We start from the raw sequence: 17,192 nt of genomic DNA on the forward strand, positions 1-17,192 counted from the left end.
GACCAGGCAAGAGAGCGAGGCCAAGCAAAATGCTGCATTTTGTACCAGAGCTTTGCCTTTTAGGGAGATTCAGAATTGCATTTCGAAAGAGGGAATTGATTTCTGATCCGTGGTGGAAATCTAGCAGAGTTCTGACTGCAGTGCATTTACACCAGTGCTATCCAGAATGATGCTTGGCCCTTTTGTTTCTGATTAATCAGAGGTCACAGCATTCATTCATGTCTCCTGTCACCTGGGGGAAGTGCCAGAAATGAGTCTTCGCCTCCAACATGCGCAGGTGAAATGTTTCATTTTCATCAGAGCTCCTCTGAACCTGGCGCTGCTTGGAGGCCTTTCCTTGCATTTTGGCACCTTTGAGGTCCACAGGCGCTTTGACCTCTCTTCTCTGTGTGCTGGAAAGGACATCATGTGTAGCATGGAGTTTCTCACTCCCAGTGGCTTTTTTTATATGATACTTTCTTTGTTTCCTTTTGTCTCTTTGGGAGTAACGTCCCTTACCATTAGTTTGCTTTCAGAGAAGTGAGCTTTCATTTGATTCAGCATTTATGCCCAGCCTGTCTTTGCAAGCGCAGTTGAATTGCTTGGTTTCAAAAATTAAAACACAATACAAAGATTGTGATTGACTGGCAGACAAACTGACTGACTGGCTAACTGACTTTACCAAGCAAGAGAGCTTCAGAGCTTGAGAAGCTGTTCTCAGGTCCATTGAATTTACTCCACGTGTTAGCTTGCACGTACTTGCAGTTCAAATTAAAAATCCTATATTTAATGAAATTATGGGTTTGCACTGGAAGTGTTAACCTGGTCTTTGATATAGCACTGAACGTTCTGACAACATAATCTAAACTTTATATGGGAAGCTATTAAACAGTTTTGCAAGGAGGCAAAATAAAAAAGTCAAGGGATTACAGCTCTGAACTGAAAAGTGAAGTGATGAAATCCAAAGTTCAGTTAGTAGGAAAAAATTCCCCTTAACTTCATTGAGTTTTGGATGAAACCCAGGATCTTTACCGAAGTTCAATCAGTGAGCGTATCTATTACTGAAAGGCAAACCATGGTGTCTTGTGCCATGAGAAGACAGTATCGCTTTGTAACGTGCAACCAGAGACTATTGAGCAATACAGGAAACAAACTTCAGGAGTAAGGGATGAGGAAAAACTCTGCAGGAAGTCCACTTTCCTGTACCTGGTGTGTTTCCTGGGCAGAGCAAGCGTGTACCCTGCAGTGTCCTACAGGAAGAGCTTTCAGTGGCATCGAGTATCTCAGATAAGTACCACCACTTCTCCCCTCTAGCATTGCCTTGCCCAGTGTCTGTAGAAAACTGCATAGATAGCTGACCCTAACCAGTGCTTTTTGCAGACTTAGTGTCTTGGAGCAATGCAGAAGAAAAGATCTTGCTTTCCTTGTGCCTGAATACAAGGTATCTATATTGAGATAAAATAAGCAATGGTTGTTCCAGTGGTATGTTTGTTGTTTGGCCATAGCACTTACCTCCAGAATGTCAAGAAGTGCCCACAAAGCACCTGGTTGGAAGCAGAAGAAGGAGGATCAGTATTTTGCTTGACGATAATTCCCCTCTAGCTCTTCAAGATGTGCTGCTCCCTCTGCTCTCCTCTCAAGATACCCAGTGCTGGCTCTTGGTACTCACTCTGGAGCACAAAGGACATCTCTTGGTTCAGGTGTGGAGCTGCAGAAGGCTCTTCACAGTGCTTGCAAGCAGTGATAGGACATTGCAAACCCAAAAGACAGCCTGTTAGCACTTCCCTTACCTTTCAGTGGGCAGCTTCTCACTGGACATGCGTTGGTCTCACCTTGGAGGGTTTTGAAAACCCCCTTTTTTTCGCAAGGTTCTGCTCTTTTGGTTTTGCTTCACTTAAATTATGTGAGTGCTCAAATTGTAATTTGATTGATTCCATGTGAGGATTATCTCCAAGATGAACTGCAAGATGAAGCCGGTTCCTGGGTTTGAATACTGATGAGAGGTTAAAGTGGTTGCAATATGTTGTCTTCCTGACTGACAAGTCTGCTGGGAAGGCCAGTGGGGGCTGTGGGACTCACGTGCACTGGGGCTGTGGGAGCCCAGTGGGACAGGCTGCTGTAACCAGTCTCTTCCTTCAGTACCTCAGTACCTGGGGCTGTGCTTAACTTCAAGCAGATGCTCAAGCCCTTTTGACTTAGTCTGTGCTACAGCAGAACCTCCGCTCATGTGTGCTGAGGGTTCTGCCTGGGTAAGGCCTGCCAAGACCTGCGTCTATTTTGGTGGGCCAGAGGAGAGAAAAATGAGTCTTTTCCGAGCTGGCTGCTGAGCGTTCCTGGAAGGAGCTGAGCACCCTCAACTCCAAGGGTTGTCTGCGGGAGTTGACAATGCTCAGTGTCAGTCCTGGAACAAAGGTTATTATTAGACTTGCTAATGGCAAGTGTATGTGAGAGATGGGAGCTGTCTGTGACATAGCAATGTATAGTCATAAAAATGCAGATCTGGAGAGCATTACCAATGGGTTATAATGATTTAAAGATGTGGCTATTTAAAAATGTTGTGACTAAGATTCAGAACAAGACATTTAGCTCTAAAAATAGCTTCCTTTGTTTCCCCTCAAACACAGTTGCATGGTTTGGCCTCCTTTTTTTCAGCAATCCATTCTGCTGGGAGTGGGTATTTGTTCTTTAAGTGAAAATTAAAGGTTACCCAGATCTGATATGACATCTTCTTTTTTTCCCAGGTAAAATGTGAGGCTAAGGCAGCTTTGCCCAAACCCAAGAGTAACAACAGCAACTGTAAAAAAGGCTCAAGTGAGGATAAATCAAAGATTGCCGTAGGTGAAGAATGCAGAGCTGATGAGCAGGCTTTCCTTGTGGCACTTTATAAATATATGAAAGAAAGGAAAACACCAATTGAACGAATACCCTATTTAGGTTTTAAGCAGAGTAAGTATCCTTTTTCTCACTTTCTTGTTGACATTTTAGAACGGTTTGGCTTCTCTGGAGAAAGTATTTGCACACAGAGCCTGTTTTAAATCCTTATGGACGGGGGGACTGTGTTTATATCTACACATTTTCCAGTCCAGGCATTTTACTGTCATATGCCTAGATTTGCATCTCTTCCTTCTTGGGGTAGTTGCTGCTGGATATTTATAGGTTTAAATCCGCTGATTATGACTAGAAATAGGCATGTTGAAAACTCTCTAGTTTTCTGTTTTGTAAATCTGCAGCGTCTGTAATGCCTTTCTTCTGAGTTAATAACATGACGTATGTTTATTGTGCCCAGATGTTCTTTATGAAAGGACAAATATTAAAGGAGGACATTTAAAGGTGGTCAAGAAAGGCACAAAAGGGATCAGATTTTTCAGCCCAGAAATGTGTTTATAGTTAATAAATTACTGACTTTGGAGAATATAAAACCAGACTGTATCTGTTTAATACAGAATGCAGTGTTTAAAATTGCTTTGGCATGTACAGTTTGTAGTGCCATAATCTGTAAAGCAATTGTAGGTGGAGAAGATACAGTTGTAACTAAATTCTACATAAATATTGCAGTGCAATGTAGAGTTTCCAACAAAAGCTGTAGAAGGGGGTATTTTTTTCCTTATCTATAGGCTGATTGATACTTTTTTTCCTTAAAGGGAGAACTCTATGGATTGAAATATTATTTACTCTAATTTATCTCGCAGATTAAAACCATGTGTTATTTTGATGAAGAATGTCAAACTTGTGTGTTTTACATAACAATTTACATACCTAATAGCAATTGGCACTGATTGCAACAGGCCTCCAGCAGCCATTATAAACTTATATAACTCTGAATGATTACAATGTTTGTCTGAAAACTGGCTGCTTGAAATGGAAGTAAAATTAATGTACTATGAACAGCTTCGTTGCATTATGCATTGATTCAGATTAAATCAAGGCCTAAGCAAAGCTCTTGATAGCTTTGAAGCAATACAAGGTTCAATGAGGCTTTCAGAACATTTTGTGTTGAAGAGAGGATTTTTCTCCCCCCTCCCCATTTTATTCTGTGCTCCCTTGCACATGGGGGCATGGTGGGCTTGAAAGACAAGCTTAGGCATTATTTCTAAAATTCCCCATACTAGGTACGGCCCTCTCCTAACATATAGCTGAAATACACTGAAAGTTGCCTGTCATTCATTATAAATTAGGGGCCTGATCCAGTAAATACTTAAATGCCAAGACTAAGTACACTGAGAAGAGCAGAAATGTTTGCAGGACAGGGCTCTGTATTTGTCCAGCAAGACTTGTGCAAACATTGCCAATATAAATAGGTTAGTGGGAATGAGCAGTGTATACACTGCATCAGAGCATCCCCCCGTGGAAGAGGAGATCCTGTCCTCTGTGTTCTGAAGCATTACTGCTGAGTCTGGCCTGAAGTGAAAACAGCATGTCTTTTGGGAACCTCTGCTTCCTGGAGGAACAGTGCACTGACTTTACATAAAGCTGTGACATCAGTTTTTCTGCTGTCAATTAGCATAAAACAAAAAGAATAAAATAAAATAAGGCCAGCATGAGAAGTGAGAGGGAAGAAATTATGCAGGAAGCAACAAGCAGCTCCCAGCACGCCTTTTGAAGGAGCTACCTCTGTTCCTTTCACCCCACAGCCATGGGCAAGGCATGACCACATAATTACTATGGTAATTTTCATTTGTGCTCCCCCCGGGTTCATTTACACAGGATCCATTAGAATGCAGCTTATTGCTTATTGATTATGGAGGCCATTATCTGAGCTGCAGTAAATATTGGATATTGTTGTTTAATCGATAGGCTTTCTCTGTGAGCTAGTATGTGGCTCATGCTTGCTTGCTAATAAAATCAGTATTAAACAAATAATTAAAAGCAACATTCTCCCCAGTGAGTAATTTTTATTATCAAAGTTTTGGAAACATGCTACAGTCTCATTGTACTGTGCTTCTTATCAGTGAAGTCAAATGAGCCCATTACCTTTGTCTCAGTGTATTTTTCCAGTCCTGTTAAGGAATCTAAGTATGTTCTCTTATATGTAATTAAATATATATATATAGTACGGGCTAATATTTACTTTTCAGATTATGTAAATACCTCTTTGGAAAATGTTTCACAGGAGATTTTTCAGGGGCTGTGAGCTTTTTTTTTTTTTTTTTCTACTTTTTAAAGAACTGTTTAATTTACATTTCTTTGAAATATGTTGGTTAATGCAATGCTTATCTAAATACTTATTGTCCCTCTAACAGTTAACCTTTGGACTATGTTTCAAGCTGCTCAAAAACTGGGAGGATATGAAACAGTAAGTGTTTAAGTAACTTAAATGAAATAATTGTGCAATCTGACTTTTCCCTGCTAGAAAAAAAAAAAAAAAAAGATGTAAAAGCAAACAATCATTTGCTGCATTTTAAGCTAGCTGTACACAGTGTGGGTTTATTGGACCGTTTTTGGAAACAGTCCCAATTAGTTCCAGGTTTGGCAAAATTGTAAACTTGTCGTAAAAGCTACAAGTGGAAAACATATGTAACTCTTCCCTGTCAAGGAAATTAGTTGGGTCTGTAATTTTTTCCCATGTTGAGAAAGGGCTATTATTGTACAACAAGCCAAGATTGCATAAAAGAAATTTCACTTGGCAACATCCCTGACATCTGTTCATGTCTAATATGGGAAATGTATTAAAGGCTTTCAAAAGTAATCAGCATTGTCCATTAAGGAATAGTATGCTGCAGTATCTTCTCTTATTCCAATTGTAAAAGAACTTTATTAGACGAGGGTCAGTACCACATAAACAGGAAGTTATCAAAGTAATTCAGAAAAGTCTCTGACACTTTTTATCAGCTAACCATATCTGACAAGAGCAGTTTATTTTTAGCTTACAGGAAAATTTGAAGGCCATGGATTTTACAGCATGTATTTTAAACCAATAAAATATTAGAGCAACAAACTTAGATTAAAATCTTGAAAAGAGAAGAAAGAGCTGCATTAATATGGCACATAGAGATGACATCTGTAATAAAAACCAATTGACATAGGAAGATGTCGTCATTGGAAATATTTTCTTTGCACACAATGATCAGATTAAGTTGTTCAGTTCCTGCCGCAGTTGGATGAAAGAAATTATTTTTGCTTTGTTTACGAAGTAATCTGGGACATATCTGTGCTGTAGAGAACTGACAAGAAGAAATGCACTATCAGGAGACTGAAAGTCACTCGAAGCAGAATACAGAACTCACTGTTTTCCTTCCCTACAATAAAGCATATTGTCCTGTAAATTAACAACCCGAGTTTATTAGCATGGGTGTAGCTAGGATTTTGTGAAACACGGAATCTGACATTCTCAACAAAAACACGTGCTTGATTTGGCTTATGTTATTTCTATATCTTTCATTAACCAGGCACATACCATACTTATGTAGAGGAGTGTGCGTAGGTGTGCTAAGGAGTATATATGCATGAATAGCTACCATAGATACATCGTTACAGAAATTATGAGCCAACAATAATTGCTGTGAGTTGTAAAGCACAATGAAAGCAAGGGCTAAAATCTTGATCTTGATCCAGAACCCGAGAGAAGGCTGGAAGGGGAATGAGGTGTTTGGAGCAGTCAGGAAGGCAGCAGCATTTCAGATCTCCTTGGTGAGACTGAGGACAGAAGGGCTGCCAAAGTGGGGTCCTGCTGGAGAATGCTGAGTTCTAGTGCCAGAATGAGAGAGGGCAGGAGGATCTAGAGATGGTGAAGAAGGTGAACCTCAGTGCCTGAGGGAGCAGGAACAGGAGGATGAGTTTCTGAACAAGATGTCAGAGAGCCAGGTTTACCGACAACAGCGGAGAAGAAACGTGAGAGGATCAGAGGGGAAAGTTCACGCACATGAGACTCATACAGGGTAGCATCAGTCCATCCTTCTCTCAAAGGGATTCTCTCCTGTCCTTTCCTTGGTGGTAGATGTTCCCAGTTGGTTAGGGGAATTTGCCACCTTTGATGAAAACAGCAGTAAAAGCTCAAGCTGTCTGACATACCTGGGAGTCCAGCCTTGGTTTGGGAGCATCTCTGCTGAAGTGTGGGCTGTTTCTACAGCTGTGATTGGCTTCTGTACTCTTTCTGTGAAAGAGCTGAAGCTCGGAGGACCATGCTGATATGATTCAGGTTGCACATGGAGGCTGTTTGATGTTGTCCTTTTCTGTTAACATCTCACCCTCAGTATGGATGTGCCTTTGCTTTGTATTCCCTGAATGTTAGAGTTATCTGTTGCAAAACTTTGACCTGTACACACTCGTTTTTTTTAGAAATTTATAGCTGGTTTGTATTCATTGAGCTTGCCAAACAGCATTTGTCTGTATATATTTCATTATGGTGAGCATCAATGAGAGACTCCTGAATTTGGTTTGGGTTTCATTTTTCAAGAAGGCAACAGATGACTGGGATAATGTGGACCTCAGTTCCAGAATCTTAGGCAGGTTTACGTAGTCCCATATTTAAAATTTCAAGCGAGTGCTGTAGTCCAGTAACAGCGAGATTCCACCACTCTCACAAACTGTTGTGATTGTGATTCATTTGCACTATTTTTGATGAGAAGTTATGAGCAGAGCAAAGGCTTTCTTCAGTTTTAGGGTGACAGGAGCCTACCCTGATTAGCATATTTATCTGTATGGACCAGACCCTGCCATCTGGCTTGGATCAGTCTCTTATAATGGTTTCATCATCTTTACCTTGTTCTTAAAATTTCACATTTCTGGTTTGTGCATTCAGCTTTTTCTCTTGGAAGTACTGTAAATAAAAGAATTCTTACAAGGAGATATTTGTCTTCAGCATGCAACAGCTGCTTTCTGAGCTGGCAGTGAATTATGGACTGGTTAAAATCACATATTGGAACTTAGAGTGGTTAGGTGACAAGTTTCTTAGAAGTGAGTGTAGAAACTTCCCTAGTTATAGCAGTTTACATCCTCATGTTTGGCAGAAAGTGCTACTTGGCCCATTTTCAGTTTCAACCCCTGCCCTGTCCACCTTGTACATGTACAGATGCCATTATGAGATCTTAAAAATGAGAATCAAGCAGAGGCTATGTACAGTGTTTTTCAGCTTCTGCTGAAAAAGATTCTCAGAACAATGTATGACCTGTTGTTTAAGGATCTAAAAGTGAATGAAACTTGCCAGAGATTGCATTTGAAGTGCAGAGAATAACTTTCTAAACTATCTGTCTGTCTTTCCTTATGTTTCAGATACTGGAATGAATCTGGTAGCAGAGACCATTAGCTGTACATACAGGATATTTAGTAGTGTCAAGTCATCACTGTGTGTCATGCTTTTATTTAATGGCTCTCCAGTTAGACTGCTTGTGAGAGTCATTTCTTATTTCTCCATTATCTGTTTGGTTACTAATTCTTAGTTAGTTGTCCTCCGTAGCAGTAATACCACACTCCCATGTATTTCTGATTGGACATAGTACAGCCTTAATAAAATCAGGATCCCATGCAAATTGGTCTAAACCCTTTACAGACAAAACTGTCTCTTCTGAATTGGTGGGATCATGTTTCTCTCCAGTGAAGTAGATGAAATAAGCATCTTTATTGCTCGTAGTAAGAGAGTGCATTGGAAAGCACTCTCTGCAGCAAGCTCTCACAGAATGAATGATTTAAAATGTCCCCAAATCCTTGGAAGAAAAGTTACGTTCCAGGGGGCTCAGCTGCAGTGGCGTTTAACAACCATGGACTGGAATTTTGTCAGTCACCCTAAGTCAAGAGAGTAAAAGATGCAGATGTTCAGAGATGGGAAACTTCCAAGAATTATTTCAAGAGTTGTCTTTGGCAAGTCCTGAGGTGGCTTCTTTCCTTCTGAGCCAGCACAGGAGGAATGCCTTGGCATATTGTGAAAGGCTGTCGTGCTGAATGGGCTTAACCTGCAGATGTCTTAGAAAGATAAAGGGCAAAAAGAAAATTGGGTGGATCTTAACCCTTAAGTTTCACTGAAGGTCAGTGAGATCCCATTTAGCTGCTGCCTTCTGGAAGCAGCAGTAAATTGCTTTAGTTTTTAGAAATTAATGATTGATGCATACAAAAGTTCTGTGTCTGGGCGGGCCCAGAGGAACTGGTATCTCAGTGGAATGCCAAACTCCTAATTGCCAGAGCTCTGTTCTGAGGAGCCTTACAAAGATCATGTACCATGACCAGAAAATCCCCCATTCAATTGGGGGCAAGAAGCTGGGATTGGCAATGGAGAAGATCACATATTCCTCAAAGCAGAAGATACCATTAAAAGCATTTGTATAAGCAGTCCTCTACTTTAATAGATAAGATCATTGCTTTAATTTGGTTGCTTTTGAGTACCAGTCACAGCCTAATACTGTGCTTACAGGAACAAGATCCAAATCTCTTGGATCCCTGGACTGAGCAGTCTCTTGCTTGACTCCAGATTCTGCTGACAGGGAAAGATGGCATGCAGGTTTTCAATGCCCCTGAATCCCAGTGGCCATGGACTGGGACTGTGGAGCTGTAGGTTGGAGCAAACTGCGGGAAGGGTCTGCAAACCAGAAGACCACTATATATAAAACTGAAGCCAGCATTGGGATGGAAAGCTGCCAGAGATTAGGCTGGCCTTTGCAATTGCCTTGATTGGTTGGTGAGCCTGGAGCGTCCTGTGCTCTTAGAATTGTGGCAGACACTACAAGAGATGTATATACTGGTGTGAGCAGAGAAAAACAAATTGGAGAACTAAAGCAGCAAAGAACTTTGTCCTCTGTATGTTGTCTACTGCAGCAGGTCAACCGAAGTCAAGAAACTGAAAGTGAATTTACTAGAAGTGTGAAAGGAAGGTGCTTAGGAAATAGTTATTAAAGCTTTTGCATAATGTTAGTTAGTTAGTCTTACTTTACTAAAGCTCCATGCCCCTAAAAATGACACTTGTGAATGTGTTTACAGGAAATTCCCTGCTCAGCCAACTAAAACATTGTAATATTTTTGCACTTTTCTGTTACCTGCCTTTCTGTTTCTCATGTGCCCCAGCCATGGGTGTGTTACTAACAAGGACCACATATGAACCAGTTCAGAGTAGAAAACCACTGTGTAAAAGCAACCAAGGCAGGTATTTTGATACAAACAGTAACCATGAGCAAAGCTTTGCCAGGCACTGCCCTTTCCTGGCTGCTCAAGAAGTTCATCGTCACTGAAGGTGGGTGGGAGAGACTTCAATGAAAAAAGCAAGCAGTCCTTCATTTCAACGCGGCCAGCATGAGCATCCAGCTCAAGCAGTGCTGCCCTGCATGGCAGTTGTGAGGTTTCCACAACACTGCATTTTGTTCAGATTGTTTAAGGATGCAATTTATCACTTACTTTAGTCCTTTGAAGTTTATTAAGCATAAAAACTAAACTTTCCAAAGCAGGGGAAAACTCATCTACAGGCTTGGTTAGGATAACAGTTATTTCAGGGAATGTCAAATTTATATGTGGGAGGGCACAACTCTGCTAATTGCCAAGGAGTTCTGATCCTCTGCAGAGGCGGAATTGGATAAAGCTGGACAAATGTTTGTGTAAATACTATTATTTTGAACAGTCTAGAGGAGATGGACACCAATAAAGGTGTCCAGTGACTTCAGAGGAACTCCCCTTTCACCTTAAGGAAAGTTGTGTTTGCTGTTGTTCCAGCTTGAGTATCAACTTTGGATTTGGCTCATAGTTAATGAGACTTTGGTTCTGAGGCTGCTGTGTTCCTTTTGAAAATGGACACTGTGCTTCGTAGTAGCATGGGCATGTTTAAAAAGGGGACTTGCTGTCCTTCTCTTGCTGACTAATCCTTTGCTTTCATTCAGAGATTCTGCCACAGCCCCACTGTACTTAGTCAAAGATGAAGTCCTGGCCCAAAGCCTTGCAAGCCAGCTGGGCTGGGCTTTCTAGGAGGGCATAGCGCAGCTCACAGTGTAGCTCTGAGCACTTTTATCCCCTTAGCCTGTGAGGCTGCCAGGTTACATTTGATAAAAGGCCTCTTGCAACAGCCCCTGGGGGACCTTTGATTCTGGGGAGCAGTCGAAAGGCAAGGGCTTTCTGGCCATGCCTTATTCTTCTGCCTGTCCCAATGAACCATAACAAAAGTGTGGGAGGCAGGACCAGAAGTAGCTTTCCATCCAAGCTTTCCTTTACAGCCTGGGACTTGATCCAATGATTTTTGACCTTTCAGGTTGCAGAAGGAGCATCCTTTAATATTCCCAGGAGTTACAGCTCATTATGATTCCTGTTCCTCAACCCCTTCAGTAAAAATAATAGACTGAAGTGTGGATAGCTTGGGGAAGAGATGTTGTAAGGACTTCAAAATGAACTTTTTTCTACAGATGAGTGTTTAGTTTCATTTCATTAATTCATTTGTGCCAAATTTATCTGCACTACTAAGTACTAGTAGTGAGTTGGAGCTGGTGCTGATGTTTTCTGAGAACTGCACAAGCAATGAACTTGGAGGAACTGTAACGATACCAAATGCTAAGTCGCCAGCCAGCCTTTTGGCTTCAGAGAATGATTTCAGCAAAGGAAGGATTTTCCTTTTATGTAGAGCTAGAAAGAAGTACCTTTTACCCTGTAATATTTAATGATGGTAGCTATCTCCTCTTGTTTAGATTAAAATTACAGGCCTCAGATTGCAAGTTGTAATATTTGTTTTCTTCTGATTGCTGCCTTTAGCTCCTCAGTAAATGCCATTGACTACTCTGTGGGTAACTCCAAAGAAGCCTCCAGGGCTGAATATATTAAAATCCACAGCATTCCACAGAAAATGACAAAATTCTCCCCAAATTGCCCCCACAATTTTCCACTGGCCTTTTTTATGAGCTGCAGGCAGAGGAGGGTGATCTATTGTGCTTGTCCTATTCCTGCTTTTCTTCCTGTTTTAAATATAGCGGAATATATAAAATAATGAAGTGGTATTCAGAAACAATTCTTTTGCCAGGTCTTCCATCTGTTATTCTGTATAATCCTAATTTCTGTACAAAAAACAGAGCCGTGGTATGCAACTCAATATGTTACAAGATGTTTATTTTCATCAGAGTAGTCCAATAAAATACATAGCTCAAATATTAAGATTGGGGTATGTTAAGATTTCACTACTATTTGATCTATATATTCCACTGACATAAATGGATAAAAATAAACAGCTTGTAACCTATAGAATTACAGACTCTGCTTTTGTGGATTTACAGAATTCTGTGGTGGATTTGGGTTTTGCAGCAGATTTATTTTCTCTAATTCAGTTAAAATAACTACGTAATCATTATTTGTGCTGAGTACGGGTCTAGCTTCATTTTCATAATTCACCGTGGGATTTGTCTGCATAACTTCTTATGGTTAATGACCCTATATTGATTGAGATTCTCTTTTGTGAGGCTGGATTGCTTGTGACTTGATAATGAATCAGTCAGATCTCTCCATTTTAGAGCGAGAGAAAATAGGCATAGTGTTAACTTACCAAAAAAAAAAAAGAAACCCAACACCCAGAGCTTTGTGTGCTCTATATATTCTGTAGGGGCTTTTATTGTTCTTGTAGTACATGCTGTTCTGAAAGTGTCACACATGCATTTGTTGTTGTGAACTCAAACGCTGTAGAATCTGTAAAGATGCAAGATTAAATTTTCCATTGCCATTTTTACAGATAACAGCCCGTCGACAATGGAAACATATTTATGATGAATTAGGTGGTAACCCTGGAAGCACAAGTGCTGCTACATGTACTCGCAGACATTATGAAAGGTAAGATAACGAATCTGAAATGCTTGTTTAATAATGAAAAAATTAATTTGGAGAACCTTCAAAGCGTTTTATAAAGAACTAGAGAAAGAGAGAGAGAGAGAGAGGTTTCTTAAAGATACAGTAAATTTTCCCCCAACAGTTCAGTCAGATAATCCATTGTAATTTAAACCACAATATATGTCTCCAGTGGCTAAATACATAAAACAAGCATCTATTTTCTTTGGTACATATCTTAATTTTTACAACCGATTTCCGGGTAAAGAAGCTGAAAAATTGAGCAAAACATACTCAAGGAGAAATGAGAAATGAGCTAATTGATGCAGACACTTGTCTTCTGTCGGTTTTTAGGAATACCAATTAAGCAAATTGTGGTTGTGATCAAAATAATGGGGCAGCCCACAATGCAGGGTGCTGTTAATGTTGTAGGTCATGCAGAGCACTGCATTCCTCTTCTTCACTGCATTCCTTCCCTCCTCCCTGCCTGCAAGCTGCTGCCAAACACTCTTTCTCTGCAGCCATTGTTGCTGGTCAGAACTGTTGATTTCTTATTCTTCCCATGTAGATAATAACTTCCAGGGCTTGTGAAGCCAGCATGCACTGAATAGAATACTGGAGCTGGAATGTTGTTTTGGTTTACTTAGATTTTTAGAAACAACCCTTTTTTTTCTTTTTTTTCTTTTTTTTCTTTTTTTTCTTTTTTTTCTTTTTTTTCTTTTTTTTCCTTTTTTTTCTTTTTTTTCTTTTTTTTCTTTTTTTTTGTAGACAAGAAAATTTTAGTGCAATCTTTGCAATTTCAGGCTCAAATAAGGAAAGTCCAATCTCTTGTTCCAGAGTGTACACAAGTTATGGTGCTGGGCTCAGGAAAAGGCTGGTCTTGCTGTGCACAGAGCTGTGCGTGTTGGGCATTTTCTCACCCTTTTTTCATGCTTTATATGTTGGCCACTCCGAGGGAGATGCTGCCCGCACCATGGAGAAAAAGGCTCATTGCTGTCCTTTACAGGTGGCAGCTGTGGCATGAGGGCCTGGATGCACCAAGAAGTTCCATCTAATGCATTATAACAGAATTTGGAGCCAAACAGTGGGGCAGATTGTGTGAGTTGCTATACATGTCAGATGGGCTTTCCTCTGCCGTTGCGTTGCTGATGGATGTTATAGATTGCCCTAGTTGACTCATCAGATTGTCTGGACTCGGCTCTTCCCCTCCCTCATTTCAGCTCCAAGAGGCTCAGGTCTTCCTCTTGCACACAGGCCAGTGGATTGGGTTAAAGCTGGCAGCCTGAGCTTCCTTTGGCCAGGTGTACCTTGCAGTACCCTGTTTTTTTTTTTTGTCAGAGGAGACCCAGGCAGGCTGAGAGTTCAGGCTCTGCAGCTTCAGGGCATGCAGGAAGCAAGTGTTCCTGGGCTTGGTGCTAAAATTCAAGATTCACTGAGAGAACAGTTCCTCTCTAGCTACGGAAAGTAAATGAACCATTCACAGATACATGATGAACCCCCCTCTCTTTCTTCTACTTTCATGCTAGTGGTTCATTATTGTACATGCAAAACACTGGAATTGTGCTCTTCTTGTTCTTATTGATGCCTAGGTCTCTAGTCCTTCCTGTGACTTACTCAGCAGTTACTTAGGGATATGCTACAAAGTACCACAATCTGTTGTGCTCACTAGAAAAGCTGAGCAGATTCATCATGCCTTCAAGGTACCACAGCCTTTCCAGCTACCCAAAAACAATTTTGCTTGCCAGGAGTCTGAGGGAGGAGACAGCTTTAGCTGATGGTCGAGATGAGTCTTCAGACATCGAAGAGCTCAAATGTGAGCCCTTGGGTTCCAGAGCCAGGCGTAATTCTGACATGAGGCAGGACCTATTGTTCAGGTCTCTGTGGCTGGCTGTCAAAAAAAATTTCTGATGTTAGACCCTCTTTTTCCACCACGGGAAAGCTGTATGGAGCGTCAGATTTGGAAAAAAAGTAAATGAAATTGTCATGGTTTGTTTCAGCTGGTAATTTTAACCACAGCACCTGTAAATGTAATGTTCATTTCTAGCCAATGCACTCAGATGACATTTAATCTAAAGCTAGAACTGCAATGCAGGAATACGCATTAATGATTCAGGACGCACATACATTTTCTAACTTGAAGGTGAGTTGTAAAGCTAAACTGGAAATTGAATTAAGCTGGGAAGTAAATGTTGAACAAATCTCATGATTTTTCCTTTCTGGATCCCAGTGGCCTTCTTACTGGAGGCAGAACACACAGCTCCCTGGTGTCGCTGGTGCTGCTGTCTGCATCATCCCTGCCATCCGTCTCCACAACTAGATGCCAAGGGCACCATGCTGTGGTAACTAGGTTTTCTCAAGTTGGTAGAGAGGCTACCAGCTGTTTGTACTGGCTTGAGCATATCAAGGCTGCATCAACGGCAGTGACCTTCCTGTGACAGCATTAGGATACTGAAGAGCGTAATGCACGTGGCTCCCACGTGGCCTCCCAGACGCTCCTCCCAGCGCCCCACTGCAGGCTGGGTTTTCAGACCCTGTGCCTGGTTCAAAGAAAAGAGAGGAAAAGAATCAGAAACTGTACCAAGGTGGCAACACTACAACCAAGCCGAAGTATAGGAGTGCTGGTGTGGTCAAGGGCGGGCAGCACTCTGCTCCCCAGCACACATCACGGCAGGAGAGGCTGCAACGCCTGCCCCTGCTGGGCTCTGGGTGGCAGGCAGCTTGGGGAAGTGATGGCCTTGTTCCTCCCGCAGAGGGGAGATTCTGCATGCCTTATCAACTGATTCATTTCAGGCAGTATGGTTTGCGTTTCCAGTAACTGTTTTCATTTTAAAACAAAGCAAGGTAGTAAGTGTTTCAGTAAGTGTTATTTGTGCATTAGTTAGACAACTTCTGTTTTATTAATGAGTGTAATAATGAAAGTGCAGGTTGCTGAGTAGAAGTAATGGGTGTTTTTATTTAAAGCATAGCAGGTATCGCGTAATGCCAGTGAATGTGTTATTGTCACTGTAGGCATGGCTGGTCTGAACCTGCCTCAAATTGGGTTGTTTCAGGTAGGCCCCAGCACTTCATAAAATGTCTTTGTCAGCCTGGTTTCCCTTCCAAACCTATCCATCTCTGTCAGTTTTTAATATTAGTACCAGGCTCTTGGCTATAGTCCATTAGTACTGTACTTAATTGCTCATGTTACAGATGATTACCAATATAAAAAGCATTAATGTTTTCCCATCGTGGGGCTGTTGCTCTCTCTGTGGTTCGGGCTGCGCAGAGCTGAGGAGTTGTTGTTTTTTGGTCATTACTGTTTGTGCTCTGTGCAGGCAGTTCCCTTGCTGTCTGTGTCAGCTGTGTTGGCCTGGGCCTTCCTGAGGAGCGTGAGCCCTTGTCAGTGCCCCATCTCCCTGTTATCAGCAAGCCCTCAGAAACGGCCGCTCTTCTGCGAAGAGCTCTGCTCCCCACCACCTTCCCCCCTAATGCAGATGTGGGTTTCACATGCAGGGGCTGAGGTTTCTTTCGCTTTTACACAGAACACATGATCATCAGCTTTAATTACCCTGTGTAAACGATAGGCTGTGTTTCTGCAGCACCAGTGACGTTGCTGTTAGGGGTTTTTCATAAATATTACACCTCCACCCCCTCAAAAAAAAAAAAAAAAGAAAAAACAACACAAAAACCACGACCAACTTGCTATTTCGCAAGGTATAAAAAGTTCCAAATAAAACGCTAGCAATTGCATGTTGGGGCCTTTTTGTGCCTCAGAGCCTGGCTGTCTTTCATCTCAGTTTCCTCCGAAGCAAGCTCCGTCCAGCAGCTACAGACATGTGCAGGGCTGGGGCACCTGGTGTGAAGTAGTGTGCAGCGTTGCCCCTCAGCTGTGTGGTGGCCAAATGTGTTGTGTTGGAAGATGCCATGGCCAGCAGTGGGTAGTCCCTGAGGGCTGCGGCCTGTCTGGGTGCTGCAGAGCCATGCAGGAGCTGGACTGTGCCGTGCCCTACTGTACCATGGGGTAGGTAGCTCACAGCCTGACCCTCGTGAGCCACCAGAGCTTCGGCCACCCAGCTGTCCTGGTCAGACCCAGGTGGCAGGGGTCCATGGCAGGACTCATCTCTCTGCAAATTCGGATAGCCAAATGGGCAGGTTGCTCTGAAGCCGTGGCTGCCTGGACGCTGTGGGGATCAGGTGATGGAGAGGGGACCTCAGCAGGCAGTAGGGCATTGCAGCTCTGCATGGTGGTTGTGCCATGCTTTGGGGGCAGACTCCTGGGGTCTGTGGCTCCTGGGCACCTGCAGTGCATGCTGTACATCTGTCCCCTTCCAGCAGACTGAAAACGGTGAGATGCAGTGTCCAACTTGGAGCCCATTCTGACATTTTTCAGTCTTAATCACACACAAAAATATTATGTATTATCAGAAACACAAGGCAGGTCAAAATAAGTCCCTTACATGGTTTCCCTTTAAGAACCATGAAGTTTCTCTACCCTAAGGATATTGTGAAGTAATTCAATATGCAAGGAG

At 42.0% G+C, this 17,192-nt stretch overlaps 1 protein-coding gene across 3 annotated transcripts in view; it reads left to right on the top strand.

Annotated features, from left to right (window-relative positions):
- Positions 1-17,192, top strand: part of ARID5B (AT-rich interaction domain 5B) — a 108,509-nt gene that overhangs the window by 74,553 nt on the left and 16,764 nt on the right. For all 3 annotated transcript variants that reach the window (XM_048946424.1, XM_048946425.1, XM_048946423.1), the window contains 3 exons: positions 2,721-2,925; positions 5,220-5,272; positions 12,593-12,690. In XM_048946424.1, the coding sequence (XP_048802381.1) occupies positions 2,721-2,925; positions 5,220-5,272; positions 12,593-12,690 (356 nt within the window). The remainder of the gene's footprint in view (positions 1-2,720; positions 2,926-5,219; positions 5,273-12,592; positions 12,691-17,192) is intronic.

Source organism: Lagopus muta, chromosome 5, assembly GCF_023343835.1.
Source record: "Lagopus muta isolate bLagMut1 chromosome 5, bLagMut1 primary, whole genome shotgun sequence".
Taxonomy (NCBI): Eukaryota; Metazoa; Chordata; class Aves; order Galliformes; family Phasianidae; genus Lagopus; species Lagopus muta.